The sequence below is a fragment of the Candoia aspera genome, chromosome 4 (genome assembly GCF_035149785.1).
Source record: "Candoia aspera isolate rCanAsp1 chromosome 4, rCanAsp1.hap2, whole genome shotgun sequence".
Lineage (NCBI taxonomy): Eukaryota > Metazoa > Chordata > Lepidosauria > Squamata > Boidae > Candoia > Candoia aspera.
This window is the reverse complement of record NC_086156.1, coordinates 85,671,661-85,688,767: the sequence shown is the minus strand read 5'-3', so window position 1 is coordinate 85,688,767 and position 17,107 is coordinate 85,671,661. Positions and strand designations below refer to the sequence as shown.

Below are 17,107 nucleotides of genomic sequence, written 5' to 3'. Positions count from 1 at the left end.
GAAAAGTAGAGATGGTCAAGTCTGAGACATTTTCTCAAATTACATTTCTGCTTTGGACTCAAATTCCTTGTATCTGACCACTGTCTTGGTTGCGGTTCTTCCTCCTGTTCTTCAAGGTGGTTCTTACAGTTCATTACACTGTCCTTCAAGGCCTTTCCCTCTGCTGTCTACAATAGCAGGGAGTAGGATTCCTCCCAGGGTGCTCTAATACAATTCAGGAAGTTGCCTGATCCAGCATGTAACTATTAACGTAGGCTACCAGATCTGAGCTGTGAAAATCTGGATAGCCGCTAGATGGGAGCAAAGAGACATTGCTGCTATCTACTGTAGTGGCCATCCAGATTTTTGCAGCCTAGATCTGGTAGTCCTAAATGAGGCACCTTCTAAAAGTAGGGAACCAAAGAATGTCATCCAGCCGCACCATATTATTCTGGGCTTGCTTTCTGGAAAAACATATTCTTGTTATCAGTGTAGATGTGGCTTGCTTCCCCCACAAAAGTTCCATTTAGCCTGTGGCTTGCACGAATGGCCTAGGAATCCAGATGTTTTCCAGTGATGTTTGGTATAACAAACACTGGGTTAGTGGAGATTATGGAAATCGGCCTTGGGCATATACCTTCCTGTTTGGGGCAGCTTATTTATTTATGTCTTGTAGAGGGAAAACAAAGCCTACTGATGAGAATGAAATCAACATGTGTAGCTCAAAATCTCTGGGGTCATGTTCTTTTTTACACAAAACGTCCATAAGGGGTTTCCAGTCACCAATAAATGTAGACATTGTCTTGTCTCTGGAAACAGAGTTTTGAAAAGATTTTATGGATCCCAAATTGTCAGTGACAACAACTCTCCATGCACATTTGCAAAAATACATCTGAAAATGTGTTAAACAAAAGTATATATCTAATGAATGTATATGAATATATATAATTATCAGCCCAAATCAATCCGCTCCTGGATGAAGGCCCTACGAAAGGAGCTTACAGCTGTCATTACGGAATGACTTTTTGACACTCCTCCCACCCCTGAGGAAATCCCTAGAGCCACGACCAAGCACTATGTGGAGCCAAGAAAAAGAAAAACCAAACTTGATTTGATGAAAGCTGAAATCAAATAAACGCAATGAGTAAGATTACTTGCCTTATACAATAATTTGCACTTCCCTTTTTTGTCAGATTAGAAGTTTAATTTGAGGGCAACACTTAAAAGAGCACTGGGGAAGCAGCACCCACAGGCTTTGGGGAAGGAGAGGAATCATGTGGCCTTGGCCCTTGGGTTGCGCACCCTCCGCTCCATAGAGATGCACCAAGAGGCCCCTTTCAGCATCTTTTGTGATACTTCCAGAAGGACAGTTCATAGCACAGGAGTCACAAGTGCTGTGTGTGGACTAGTTCCTTAGCCTGAGGGCCACAACACTGAAATCTTTCCATACATTGATCTAAAGGTCTCTTTCTATAGTGTCCCCTAGACAGATACCACTGACAGATGGCAGTGCCAATAGCGGAGGGAGCAGGTAAATTGGGAGAGCAGACTGCAACTTGACCCTAGTTGTCATAGGACCTTAATGCAAGGTTAGCAATGCAGTCCTGCCCAGGCATAGAGCCACACTTTCTTCTCAGCCTAGAGCCGTTGACCTCAGCATCTGCAGTGAAATCTCTGAATTGCCACATTCAGTACATTTCTGCCAGTCCATTATGGTCAGCTACTGTCAGCCTTGCGAGGTAGTCCAGACAAGAAGCACACTCAGGAGTACTAGCTCTGTCTTTATTGTAAGATTACATTAACAGAATTTTGCAAGTCTGAAAGTACTTCTCTTCCCCCCTTGCCTTTACAATCCAAGAAACTAAGGAGGGTCCCTTCTGAGATGTTTTCCATGCTCCCATTCCTTCTGCAGGCTCAGCTGCCTCTTATCTGACCATTGCCTAGTCTGCAGCTCTTCCTCCTGTCTCCCAAGGTCATTCCCTCATACCATTACAACTATAGCCCCAGGGAGGATCCATGCCGTCCTAATTCCAGGAGTTGCTCCCCTGTTGTGTGTGCAGTGAGAGCACTCTCCTTTCCCCTCCCTCCATGTCCCCATCAGTTCATCCAACTGGTCTGCTCCTGCCTCACTTACTACAAGCACCAAATTGGGCAGGAGGCAATTCCACCTCTTTTTGGGTAGATCTCTCTAACTAAAAGATACATGCCAGCCAGGGCTTATTCTTTCCTTTAAGCTTTGTTGCAGACTGCATGTGGCCCATTGGCCTTAAATTTGAAAACCTTGTCCTAGCAGAACCAAAAGATGTTAAAAAGCTACTGTGTCTCTACCTCTCTCTCTGTATATGTATTTATGGCTGGCTTTAGATGTCTTGCTACTTCATTTGGAGCTGGAAACTGTGTTCTTGATCCACCCAAGGGCATTTGAGGTTGTAAATCCCACAAGCCTTCTTCCTAGCCATATAAATAAATTAAAAAATTGATTATATAATTAAGCACATGCCCTTTTATGACACTCGGGATCTGCTGTCTGAGATGACTGACTGGGGAATAATGGTAGGGCTGACTCTGCCTCCTTGACTTTCCATGAATGAGGCAAGATAATTGTGCAATAAAAGCCTTCTCTGGAAACACCCTCAGAAAGCAGAACTTAATTTCATCCAGGGCTCTTGACTTGCAACCCTTGTTTCTGTACACCTAATCAGGCTTTGCATTGGAACACTGGCAATAATACAGATAAATAGAACTGCATATCCTTGATCAAAGTGAGTCCTCATATGATCAGATAACCATTCAGGATACATTTTGTAGATTAAACCTGTTTGCATACATCAGTTACCTTTTTATTTTGCTATTTGCATGTGTCAGTTTTATATAGGTTAGTCTTTGGGGGATTCCAATAATTTGGATTATTTTAAAGAAATCATTCTTTAATCAAAGAAGGATGAATGGGGTGGCTGAAATAAATAAAAGAAAGTGAAAGGTACAGAGAAGCTTCCAAACCATTACCTGAACTCCTGAAACCTGCTTTAGAAAGTGAAAACAGGTCTGATTTCAAAACAGAATAGAGAAAAAACGAACCTTAAAATGGTGAGAGTTGGCATATTACCTTTTGGTCAGAGGAAAACTAGACTACATATGGGTGAACTTGTGCCCTGTTTTCCAAGTATATAAAGATGTCTATTTGTAATTCTGGCAACTCTGTAGGGCAGTCTTCCCCAATCTGTGACCCTTTGGTTGTATTGGATGCCCGGCATTCTCAGCTAGTATGACCTTCATCTACATAGACAGAATACCTGATAGAGGACACCAAGTGGCACTAGAGGTGTGGAGCTGATGCCGATCCAGTTCTGTCTATAAATGGGGAGATTCCATGTCCCTCAGTAACATCTCATAAAACAGGACAGTGTAATATTCCCATTCATGAGCTATCCTCAAACGAGAAATGAGTAAACCCAGGAGGTAATGCTGCTGCTGCTGCTGCTGCTGCTGCTGGTGAAGGAGGAGAATAGAGGCAGGATTTACCACAGATCTGTCAGTTACGATAGTTTTCCAAAATGCAGCTGCTGCTCTGCAGATAAATGACAAATCACACAGTGCAATATCCATTGGGTTAAAATATGAGCGTGAGGCACATACCTTGTAACATCTGCAACACTGAATGAAGTAAATTGCTAGAAGGATCATGTGCTTTGACAGTCAATAGCTCTACAGATGCAGGTTTCAGTTGCTTCTGTGTTTATTAGTCCAATTTTATTCTGAGAATACACACTGTTTCAAGGCTTTATTCCTTTGTTTCTCTGCATTGGATTGATTTTAAAAAATAAATCTTTCCCTGCCCACCAATCCCTTTGGGAAGCAGAGATCTGGGCAAGGGCTCCCAGTAGTCAATTTCATAATGCCTTAGTCAGTTTCATAATATGGTAGAAAATTCCGCAGTTTGATTTTCTCTGCTTAGACAACTCGCGTGCATCTTGCTTTAGTAGTGTCCTATGTGTAAAACTGATGTATTATAACTTTGAAACATATTGTACTCAGATGCATGCAATTAGATCCCCACCCCAAACTGGCCTAAAAGCAGAGAAAGCATCAGAATAACCAGTTGACCATGTATTATGTCTTCCATAAGTGAAGTAGTCATCAGTCTAATGGGATAGTTCAGTGTAGGTCCACTTGAAATACTGTAATGTATCACACTTTTTAAAAAAAAAAACTAGAATGTACTGAAAAGATGAGGGTCAGAGGCAGCTGCTCATTTTCAACCATGTCAGGTTAAAGTTTCATTGTTCTCTTCATCTCTCTTTCTCTTGCGTATAGGCTATCCAAGTAGAAACGATTATTTGGCATAGTCAATCTATGGTCTGGCTGCTTTCCCTGTAATTTCTTGGCATGAAAATATTGAGTTGAGACACTTTATGAATCAAGCAAATACTGGAAAGGCCATAAGAGTCCATCCTGCTGGCCAAGCATTGCTGATTTTTCCTGTTTACATGGTTTTCTAGCTGAGATTGGGGAGGAGGCCAAGAGAAGTTTGGATGAGTTTGGGATATTGTAAAGTAGCTTTAGGGCATTTATCTAGGAAATCTTCATTGCATATTAAAAGATGTTCAGGCTTCTTCTAACATTCCTTGGATATGAACTTGAGACTTCTCTAAATATTAATTTGCTGGGAAAGATGAACTGGTGGAGGCTATTACGCTCATGCCTTGCTTGTGGGTTTCCCAAAGCATCCAGTTGACTGCTGTGGGTACAGTAGGCTGGAAGAGAATGAGCGTTTGATCTGATCAGCTGATTTCCTATTATACTGTGAGTCAGGGAAATGGAGACACAAACAAGTAATCTTCATAAATCTTATTTGATCTCCAACTCAAGAAGACCCAGCTCTCTGACAACTGTCTCAACAAGCAGATATGTCTACTTCCAATAATTAAAAACAGTTAGATCGGTGAACATCCAAAACTAGAAAGGTTATTTTCTAGTGCATTACTTTCAGAGTAAGATGCAAAAAGGCACCATCCACTCATGTGTGTGTGTATGTGTGTGTATGTTTAATTGTTGCCTAAAAGCCAACCTGTTACTATAGTTTGGCAAACTTATGCTCTTTGAATATGTCCAGATGGAATGTTCATTATGCCCAGCCAATACATTTGGAAGATCTTGGGTTAAGGAAGGGTGGATCAATAACAAGAAACTCTGTGAGGTCACCAAGCTTTTCTTCCCTACCAGCCACTTATGCCTGCACCAATGGAGTTTACTTTCAGGACACCACAGTGGTTGGATACAGAAACACCACTTTCTATTGTCACCAGGACAATTGACACACTAGCTGCTAAGGGTCCTGTCTTACATTGCAAAGCCTGTTCAGATCTTTGGTACCCATCTCAGCTGAGGGCAATGAAACAATAAAGTCACAATAAAATGCAGGTGGAGGAAGCCACATCTGAAATCTGGTTGAATGCTAATAAGAGTTCACTATTGAACCCATTTTGTGGGGTTGATGGAGAGAAGAAAACAATTTTCTCCTGTACTACTCTATCCTCTCAGGGGAGCTTTTCCAAGTTGGGCAGAGATGTTAACAGTATATTGGTGACACCCAGCTGCACCTCTCCTTTTCATCAGATCCAGGTGAGGCAATGCAATTGTTGAATCAGTGCCTGGTTTCAGTTGTGGCCTGGATGAAGGCCCAAAAAAGCTGAAGATGAATCCAGACAAGACAGAGGTGCTGTTAGTAGATGGTCAGTCTGCCTAGTTAAGTGGGGTTCATCCTTTTTAAAATGAGACTGAATTTCCCTTAAAGGATTAACTTTGTAGCCTGAGAGTGCTTCTGGATCCATCCTTGTCATTAGAGACACAAATAGTCTCTGTAGTATGAAGTATCTTTCGTCAGCATTCATAGCACAAGCTATGGCCCTACTTGAATAGAGAACCTCATTACAGTAATCCATGGCCTGGTAACTTCTTCTTTAGAGTACTTCAAAGCTTAGTGTGTTGTGCTGCCCTTGAAGATGGTTTGGAAACTTCAGTTAGTACAAAATGTTACGGCAAGGGTACTGACTGGAACTGAGCAATATGAATATATCATCCCTGTTTTTAATGATCCACTGGCCCTCAATTTGTTTCCAGTCCCAATACAAGGTGCTGATTTTAACCTATAAAGCCCTTCATAACTTGGGACCACAGTATCTGAAGGAATGCCTTTTCCTCTGTGATCCTACCCATAGCTGAAGTCATCTTCAGAAGGCCTACTCTGGGCATCCTTTGATGCGAAGATGTGGCAAATGGCTCCTGGAGTGTGGGCCTTTTCTGTGGTAGCCCCTGATTTTGGAATGTCTTCCAGAGTGAGATGTACCTGGTGCCAGCCAACCTTACTGTCTCTGTAGCACCAGGCAAGCACGTGTTCCATTTTCCCAGGCCTGTCAACCCTGCTGTGGTTTCTAACTTTGATATGAGTCTTTTTACGCTGCGGGTTAAACCGCTGAGCTGCCGATCGGAAGGTCGGCGGTTCGAAACCGCGCGGCGGGGTGAGCTCCCGTTGCTAGTCCCAGCTCCTGCACACCAAGCAGTTCGAAAACATGCAAATGTGAGTAGATTAATTGGTACCGCTTCGGCGGGAAGGTAACGGCGTTCCGTGAGTCATGCTGGCCACATGACCCGGAAGTGTTTATGACAACGCCGGCTTCAAGGCTTAGAAACGGAGATGAGCACCGCCCCCTAGAGTCGGACACGACTGGACTTTACGTCAAGGGAAACCTTTACCTTTTTTATGGTTCTATTATTTATCTGCCAATTTTATTTTGCATTTTTGTATTATCGTATATTTATATAAAACATCTCAATGTACAGTTTTATTAATTGTGTATTGTTTTTAATCACAAATGTAATTGTAATTGTAAATTGCCTTGAGATTTATTTTAATGGGAAGAAGCATAGAAATCCTTTAATTAAATAAATAAAATATGTGTAAATCTCTTCATTACTGCAGATGTCTACTATTTTCCATGGATTCTAAAAGACAGACATCTTCCTTGCCTTTTAAATGTGGTTTCACAATAATGACTTACTGTAATAGACAATGAGAGGAATTGCTTCATTGACATTAGTTTTTATGACACAAAACACTATTCATAATAATTCTGAGCTTTTGTACATCCCTTTCAGAAGTTTTAAGGGCTTCCTGTAATTTATTTAACTGTGCTCCTTATTAAACCCTTGCAAGATGACCTGCATTACTATCTCCTGTTACCACAGATCAAGGGATGGATCCATAGTGAGTGGCAAACCAAGAGCTTCTGAGTTTATGGCAAAGGCAAGAATAGGGTGGCCGCAGCTCTGTATCTGAAGGCAGCTATTTGATACACTGGTTCCAAAGGGTATCCGGTCGTGAGTTCTTGAAGAACTCAAATGACAAACTGGTGAAAACATGCAAGTTCTCCCTAAAATCAACATCCATTCTTGAGGACTTGCATATTTTGGCCTATGTAACTCCAGTTTTAAAAAAGGAAGTGGTGGGGTGGAGCAGAGGAAATTATAGTTCAGTTAGCTTAGCATCTCTTCTGGGGAAATTAGTGGGAGATGTTATTAAAGAGAAAAAACATGATACGTATAGAAAAACGGGCTTTTCAGAAGACTTCTATGCCTTTTCCCAGTACTGAGCTGGTACTTTCCACCCACCACTGAGTCAGCATAAAACTAGACTGGCGTGAAACTGGCAGTTCCCTTCTAATTCTAATGCTTCTGTTTTGAAGTCACTGTAGCCACCTGACTTCCCTCCAAAGTATTGACTAGGAAAACTTAACAGATTTTACCCACTTTGAGGCACCCCCTTTGGAAAGTTTGGAAAAAGAGGAGAACATTAATTTAACTCCAGTACTGTTAAGATGATGTTGCTCATTGGTTGAGGTCAAGATGAAGGCAGTGTCATCTTCTTTCAAAAGGAGAAAGAAGTTGTCAGGGCATGTTTATACCACAGTTAGGTATCGGAGAAATATTGTCAAGGCTCATCCTGGCACCCTGTTAAATGCAGCATAAACATGCTCTGTAACCATTTTTGAGGCTGTATTCTCAATTCTTTGTCTTATCCCCAGCCCGTGGCTGAGACAAATTCAAATTGGCTGGCTGTTCTGGTTTTAAAATAGTCCTTTCTTCTCTTCTCCCAACACAGTTTTTGCTGCGGACCTGCTCCAATATTCTGTAGTTCATCGATGATGTGGTTGAGAACACAGCTGGGGTAGGGGTCTGCCCAGCTCCCACTGGCCACTTTAAGCTGCTGCAGATACACCCTTTCCCTCTGGGCACTGGGCACTGTGTGTAGGGCCACCTCAGTAGGGGCTGCAGGAGAAAAGTAACATCTGTTTTCTGCACAGGCATCCACCCTTTCCAAGATGCTGGTTAGGCACTTTATATATACAGTACAAGTTTAGTGCACTTTTGAGAGAAGGCTGGACTTTTTAAAAACAATATTAGGTTAGCACACTTAACTCTAGCATGGTTTTGTGCATTGTTGGTGCGTTGAAGTTTTTCTGCTGCTTCTGCTGACCTGAAGTTCTGTGTGGCCATACTTTTTACCAACTGAAGTAGGCCAGGTCAAGAAAAAGACATCGCAGGGATTTCAGAAATGCGACTTTTATTGTAATGTCTTTGTTCGATTGTTGTGAGCCACCCAGAGTCATTGCGAGTCGGGCGGCATACAAATTGAATAAGTTGTTATTATTATACTGTTGTTGTTGTTATATTATTGTTGTTGTTGTTGTAGAATATCATAACAGAATCTTGAAAGCCTGTTCAAGTTTCTCTCTGTCCCATCTAATGCTAAATGAAATCAGGGCATGGTTATTCTGGGTTTTTTTTATACTTCCTTCAGTCTTTGGGCTCTGCTATCTCTTGTCCAAATCTCTCCTTAACGGCTCACTCCTACGTCTCCAAGGTCAGTTCTAAATTCCCTTACGCACCCTCTTTCTCACTCGCTTGCCTTTCTCCCTTCTTATCCCTCTCTCGGTTTCTCTCTCTTGCTTTATCACTCACTCTGTTACTGACTCTCTCCTTTGCTCACTGTCACTCTTGCTCTGTCTAAAAACAATTGCTAGGGGGCTGTGGCCAGGCCCTGGCAGATGGATGTTCCTTCCGCAACCAATACTGCTCAACCATGCAGGCTGCCTGCTAGTCAGGGTATTTGTTTACCTACATAGGTAAGGAGTCTGTGTGATGTTCGACCAACACTTTGCATCAGATGCTCACGTAGTGCATCATCATCAGGGACATTGTTGCAGGGGGGGAGGATCAATATCAAAAGGATGGCAGGCGTGAGGTCCTGATCCATGCCCTGCCCCTTTTCTACATGCGCATGTTGTTGATATGTCTACAGAAGGGACCGGGCTTGGATTGTGCTTGCCATCTTACAGATTTTGATACCCTCCAACCCCATGGACACTGCTGCTGATCACTCCTGTTGCCCAAACCACAATGGCCATGGACGGAAGTTGCCGATGGCCGGGAGATGAGGCGTGCCCACAACAGCCAGAGGTGTCCAGTAGAAGCTTGGCAGATCACCACAACAGCCACCCAAACACCACGCTGTGGTCACTGCCAAAGTGCCACAAATCATGCATAAAGCAAGGTTTGCACTGGGAGATGGAAAATAGCACCAACATCAGATCAGATAAATGCCACGTTAGGCAACCTGAATCTAACCGGGGATAAGGCAAAGGCTATATTATGAGGACATGTCCTTAAGCATGACCAGCTGAGGTTCAGGGGGGGAGGGGGGTCCATGCAGAGGATCCTAAAGGCTCCAAGGCAAATTTAGCAGCCACATAATAAACAGGCAGGTCCCATTACGAGTTTGTACCTGGCTAAGTAACAGTAAGATTAGAGTAGGAATAAATGGATAACCTTGTCCGTAATGAAACAGGCAAAATGCGTTTACCTAAGAAACTGCAAGAAATATTGCTACTTAGGAATAACCAATGAAGTGGCCAAGATTCCTGATTACTCTACATCAGTGTTTCTCAACCTTGGCAACTTTAAGATGTGTGGACTTCAATTCCCAGAATTCCCCAGCTAGCTTCCCCAGCTAGCTTACACACACCTTAAAGTTGCCAAGGTTGAGAAACACTACTCTGCGTTATTCAAAGTGGTTAAACAAGAATGGGATTGCAAACAGTTCCAAAACAAGCTCTCCAAACTGGGTGCATGGGCTTCAATATGGCCAACAGAGTACTGTGTAAGATAGAGCAGAGTGATACACTTTGAAACAAAATGATTGAACTTCACATGCACCCTAATGGAGCCTGAACTTGCAGTGACTGAATCAGTAAAGCAGGTGCGTGCAATCTTTGCAGAATTATGGGGCACAATTCGCTTTGGGAAGACTGCAGGAGGTGGTTCAGTGGTATGGGAATGTCAGTGGAAAGGGCACTGCTGATTTTTTCAGACTTTCAGGGACTGTTAAGGGAGAGAATGGAGCAAGAAGTGGAGGCCGAGCAGTTGGGGGAAGAGCAAGGATGCAAATGGGAGCACTTTGTCTCAGAGGCCTCCTACTCCCGTTTCTAACCTTAATCTGTAAAAAACTGAAACAAGACAAAATGTCCCACTGAAATTTTGTCTCTGAATTGTGGTGACACAATCTCAGGATGCCGATGTGCCACAGTTGGGATGCAGGGAGGCTGCATCCAGCAGCAAAGGGCTCTGGTAATCCACCTCTGCGGTAAACGGAACTTGTAATCATGGTTCATAGCTCAGGGAACATGCCAACCTTGTGCGGGCCTGCATTAAAATGTATTTGAAAAAATTAAAGGCCAACTAGGAAAGGGGCTGAAAATAAAACTACCAATTTAGGGAGCTAGAGCAACACCCATATAAAGAAAAAGTACAGCATTTGGAAGCGTTTTAGCTTAGAAAGATCAGCAAGAAAGGGTAAGAATTCTTACATTACATATGCATGCAATAGAAAACAAGGAAAGAAATTTTCCATTACTAATACTATAAGAAGTTGGGGTGAGGGAATCAATGAAATTAAACACAGATTCAGAACTATTAAAAGAGTAAATGTAGTAAATTTACTAAAAATTTAGTAAATTTAGTAAATGAGGGTCTTAAGGAATGTATCTATTATTTATTTTCTATTTCTACTTTAATCTTTTCCCAAGGATCTCAAGATTGCACAAACGTCTCTCTTTTCATAACAGTGGAATTTGCTGCTAGTAATGTAGAAAGTAGCATTAAGTTAGACTAGAGAAATTTGGACTTCTGGGGAAGAAATGGCAGACAGAAGACAGCTCCACAAAAAGTGGAGCCAATGACCGTGACAGAATGAAGAGCCGATGAGTAGATTGGCTTTTCGTAATTCTTCTCCGAACAAGGAGAGGACTTTAGAGTGCCCACAAGTGCTCCAGACAGCTGCTCCTCGTGAGGAGACTGCAGCAGGTTTAGAGCTCTGGGAGATGAAAGAATAACCAACTTGCTCAAACTGTGGTCGGCACCTTTGAAAGGACACTAAGTTCGCATACTTCCATTTCTAATCACTTTCGGAAATTGCTTGTTAACTGCTTTTCAGCTATTAGGAACCTTTGGATCAGCAAGTTTTACAGCACTGGGTGAGTTTCCTTCAATCCTCATTGAAAGAAGTTTTAACTACAGGTTTAAGAACTTAAAAATTGGGGGGGGGGAATAAACAGCAAGAGGGGGGTTAAACTTTGATTTTCGAAAGTTACAAATGGACTAAGGGTCCAGATAAATTTGAAATAAGATTTTGGAATTAATTATAAAGAACCCTTCATGTGGGAAAATGCTTTGGTTTGAATTTTAAAAAAAACAAGATAAGATTTTAAAAATTGGACACTAGGGGGAACTACAAAGGAACTAAAGATTACAATTAAAGGAGAAGAACTTTTAAACTTGACTTACAATTATAGAATATTTCAACATTGGACATATTGAAGGATATTTTTGAATAGTGGACACAGAAGTTAATTTTAAGAATGTCTGCCTCTATAGATAGACTGTGTCTAAAAGATGCTATGGAAGAGGAGCATATTTTCCCTTTTTCTTTCTTTTCTGCACCTTCTACTCTTTTTATTCTTTTTTTCAGTTTGTATTAGTTTTTATGATCGTAATTATAACCTTTAAGAAAATTACTATTTAAAAAATTAGCCTAGAGAAATTCATGGAGGATTGGCTTATAAATAGCTACTAGTCTTGATGGCTATCTCTTAGGCCACAAATCCAAGACATGGTACTCCAAATCTCTGTTGCCTGAGGGGCAATAGCAGAATGAACGATCCTCTGCACTGTGTATTTCACAACCATTTTTTAAACCTACAGCTTAAATTATTTGCGGGCAATGCATAACTGGCTCTCTTAGACAACTATGCCACTCTAGTGGTTATATCTTCTGTCATGTATCCGATTTGAATTTTATCTTTCTGATGATCATGTGCCCCAGCTAATGCCCCAAACAAGAGAACCTGAACAGAAGGGCTCTTGCAAGTAGAATACGTTCTTGCAAGAATATACCACCTGGCTAGTTCTTCGGCCAAGTATTACAGGCCAATCCCATTTGTTCCAGCTCCTTCAAGAGGGAACTCACCCCAATAATTTACATAAGGCATTCTAAAACCTTTACAGTTTCCATTTAAATGAAATGAAGAAACAGATGGACAAATTGAGGCCAGAATTTCAGGCAACTGGACAGGCCCAGAAGAGAAAGTGAGAGGATACTTGTCAGCTGTCACCTAGAGCTCCAAGTGAAAACTTTTGCAACACATCATCAACCATCCATCCCTATTCAAGACAATTACAAGATGAAAATAGGGAGGAAGCAGATTTAGCAACACATAAACAGATTACTTCCTAATAGTAAAAGTTGTTTGATCATGGGATAGAGACTTTCTCAGGAAGTAGTAGGCTCTTATTTTTTGGAAGCATCTTAGGAGAATGGACTCCATCTGACAGGTAAGCTATATAGTTCAGGAATGGCCAATGTCTGCCCATGGGCGAAATCTTGGTAGTCTCACCCCAATCCCCCTGTAGGGCCCAAGTGAGCTCCTCTCCCAAAGCTCTTCCCCCAGAACATTCCCTCTTCCAGGCAGTAGCTATTTCCCCCAAGCAACCCCTGCCTCATCATCCCTTTGGTAATGGTATAGGACAGGCAACGCTGAATCCCAGAGAGAAGCTCAAGGGAGGCACTGCTCCCAAGGATGTTCAAGAACCAACTCCTCAGTGCTTCAGGAAAGTGAAGGATGGGCTAAGTCTTACACTTAGTGCCTCCCTTACACTTTGAAGCAGTTCCTTCGTAGGGAATTAATAGTATTTGTGTGGGATGGGGTGGGATTTGGTCCCACTGCAATAAAGCCATCTAGCTTGCAGAAGGAAGCCCTGTGAGTGCTCTGCCCCTGGGCAGGATCTGGTTTTCCACCGCTGCTGGAATTTCATCTTGCCTTTTCAAGTCTGTGTTAAGCAAGAATGGGAATTAGATAATCTCCAAAGCTTTTTCAAATTCTAAAATTTTAGGATTCCCAATATAGCTATTTAACTATCTTGACCTAGTGTACACACACACACACACACACACACACACACACTCATCATTCATGACAGATTTTGGGCATGGATCAGTCTATTCTTACATCATATACATCAATTCAGTTCTGCATCAATATATTACAAAATATTTTATAGCCTTTTAGTCCTATTGCTTACACATGTTGAAGATAACACTCCCCTGTCTGATGACGTGGACTATAGTCCATAAAAGTTTACAACATAATCCCATTCTTAGCCTCTAAACCAGTGCTAGGCAGCTTGTGGCACCCCTGATGCTGCTGAATGACTATTTATTTATTTATTATCCTGCCTTTATTATTTTTATAAATCACTCAAGGCAGCGAACATACCTAATACTCCTTCTTCCTCCTATTTTCCCCACAACAACAGACCTGTGAGGTGAGTTGGGCTGAGAGTGACTGGCCCAAGGTCATGCAGCCAGTTTTCGTGCCTAAGGTGGGACTAGAACTCAGTCTTCTAGTTTCTACCTTGATGCCTGAACCTCTAGACCAGCATTCCTACAAAGCATGGCCAACCATGAGAGATGGTAGGAATTAGACTTTAGCAATATCTGGATGGGCCATGGGTTGCTTGCCCCTCTTCTAAAATAATTGTTTCTCCCTGTCTTCTGCAACTGATATTCAGACCAGCCTCTCCCAATCGAGTGCCTCCAGATGTGTTGAGTTCCCAGAATTCCTAGCCAACACATCTGGAGTGCACCAAGTTAATAAAAGACTGATTTGGAGGAATTCTGTAGCTGACCTAAGAATTCCATCTTGCCAAAACAGCCATTCCTTATCCTGTACCTTTAGCATACATGCATTCTTGGATGGGGAAGTGGTGATCTTGGATTAAAAAACTAAAACAGGTACAGGTGAGCCAAGTACCCAGTCAAACTTATGAACTATAGAGGAGGGTAAGAGGCAGGATGTGTTCCCAAAGCTTAAGTAGAAGGACAGACTGGTACTTGACACGAAACTTTGTGACAGTTAGAGCAATTCATGAAGGGATGCAGTGAGCTACAGTATAAGGATGGGGTGATGGGCTCTCCCCTGCTAGAGATCTTCAAGCGTAGGCTGGGCAGCCCTCTGTTAAGAAGGCTCTACCTACGGATTTCCTTCACTGAGCTGGGGTTTGGATTGGATGGCCTTCAAGACTGTGCCCAATCGTATGCCTTCCGATCATCCACAGCAAGTTTTAAAGCCATCTAAATCCATGGTCTTCCTACTTGTTGTCATCTGCATGGACCCCTAGGTTGCTCAAGGCAGATGATAGATCATAATGAAATTGAAATAAAGGGAAATAACCACCCAAAATGGTACATTTGGTTCCTTCCCTAAAAGCTGAGACACTGGAGATCAGGACCTCATCAAAGGGAGCGTATTCCATGACTTGGAAGCAACGTCGGAGAAGGCCTTCTATCTGCATGCATGCGCTCACCTGTATGACTGCTTATCTACCCAATTCCTCTCTGCTTGGGTTCCCTGGATTTCCTGTTGGAGCCGTGCTTAAAAATAACAACCTGGGAAAGTAGATCAGTGATTTCTCAGGCCAATTAGCATAATGCAAAATCGCAGCTCTGTTGAATAAATGGAAACAGTTTCTCATGACTGCGATCTAGAGAGAAGACTGTATGTCCTGTATAACTACAGTGTGGTGAACCACAATTCACGAGAAACACACGTTTGGATGTACCCTCAGTGCATGTGTATGGGTGTGTAATGTGATATATGTATTCTCATACACACATACACACAAACCCCAAGCACAATAACTGTGTGCAACCAAGTTGTCAAGACTGGCTGGTTTGTGACGTAGTCCAAATGTTGCTTCTGGTTCAGGGTGTCAGGTGAACCCAGAAAGTTGGGTTAACGCCATATTAACAAAGACCAGCAGTAACTGGAAGCACCGTATGAATGAACTGCCACCCACAACTGTACTCATTTGCACAGACTTTTGTGCATTTGCATTGCTGTAAACAATCATTTTTTCCAATACTGTTCCATGCATTTGTAAGTGAATGGGGGGGGGGTTATGGACCAATACATTGATGCACACAGAGATCCACATATAATGCTGCCTTTTGACATGCACCAGTCTGTGCTTTTCTAAGAAAATAGCACTTAATTTTTGCACAGTTGGTGCCCCAGCAGAGTTACACACCTCTCCATTCTGTACGTGTTGTGCCTTGCTCCCACTTCTCTTTGGGCTGGTTCACACTTGATCCCTGTTTGCACACCGGTCTCCACCGGCACACTTGCTCCCCCTCCCTGCACCTCCTTTGTCTCTTCTTCTTCCCTTCATCCCCTTCTTTGGAGAGTGGGTACCACTCGGAGCTGCCCTTCCCCAGGTTCGCTGGGCAGCAGCAGGCTCCTCCACCCCGCCGCCCGCTTCCCGCTCATTCTTTGCGCACTTGCCCCCTGGAAGGTGCGGACGGTACCTGCTCCTTTCCTCTCCTGGGGGGACGATCCCACCGCCGCCTCCTGCAGAAGCCAGAGCAGCACCAGGGCGCCCCAGGAAAGCTTCCGCGATGCGAGGTGCAGCCCCATCGCCCCACTGCACCACCTTTCCTCGGCACGAACTTTTTGGGGCGCCCGGCGAGCAGTTTCCCCCCCGCGCAGTTCCGCTCCCTCCTCTGCAGCCGCCACCTCCGATCGGCTGCCGGCGGCGTGGGATGAGAGGCTCCCGCAAGACTCCTGCTCGGTGGCGGAAACTTGTCTGCTACGAAACGCAGCATTTGGAGGTTGCTGGTGCAGCACGGCACTGTCAAAGCTCAGCTGAGCGGAGGGCGGCGGGGGTGCGGGGGCGAGAGAGGCAGGAGCAAAGGGACTGGGAGGGATGGAGAGGAACCGGGGACCGGCCTGCCCTCTGGTGGCCGTTGGTAGAATTTGATGCAAGTATCCAGAAGTGTGATGAGGGTTCTTCCCACGCTGGCCTTACTTTGTAGGTAAAGTAAAAAGTCACTTTGGTGGAGCTACTCAGCAGTATGGGGTAGATCATCCAGTCCAACCCCTTGACCAGTGCAGGAATCCAGTACTTCCCCATCCCTGATGTGTCCATCCTGTCTCTGTTTAAAAAGGAGTGTCAACCACTTCCAGAGGCCGTCATTGTTGAACAGCTCTCAGCATCAGGACCTTTTTCTTCTTTTTGCTTAACAAAGGTGGGAATCTACCATGGTTAATGTATTTGCAAATTACTGGAAAACTAAAAGGGACCGCAGAGAGAAGCAGGAGGGATCTCAAGAAAGATGACAGGATTTGAAACACTTGCATAGAAACAAATCAGTTATGCGGCCGTACTTACAGCTTGCTGCTGAAATACAAGATGGAGCAGAACAAAAAATGAATGATAAAATGGATGCAAAATTTTAAAGGAGTAATAACAGTGGAATAAATGAGAAGAACAATGGGGAAAAAAATCAATAAAATTTACATGAAGCCACAATCTGAGGGAAAATTGGTACAAACTGTACTATAGATGGTTGATTGCCTAGATGGGCAAATCATGCAGCGATAAATGTTGGAAATGTTATAACAAAGAAGGAACTTTTTACCATATGTAGCAATCATACAGAAAGACTCAAAAGTATTGA

General features: G+C 43.1%; 1 protein-coding gene across 1 annotated transcript in view; it reads right to left on the bottom strand.

The window, feature by feature from the left end:
• The window catches only part of PLXDC1 (plexin domain containing 1), a 64,804-nt gene extending 48,537 nt beyond the window's left edge, over window positions 1-16,267 (bottom strand). The window contains exon 1 of the mRNA XM_063300878.1: window positions 15,956-16,267. Coding sequence (XP_063156948.1) covers window positions 15,956-16,064 — 109 coding nt within the window. The 5' untranslated portion in view covers window positions 16,065-16,267. The remainder of the gene's footprint in view (window positions 1-15,955) is intronic.
• Window positions 16,268-17,107: the final 840 nt, after the last annotated feature.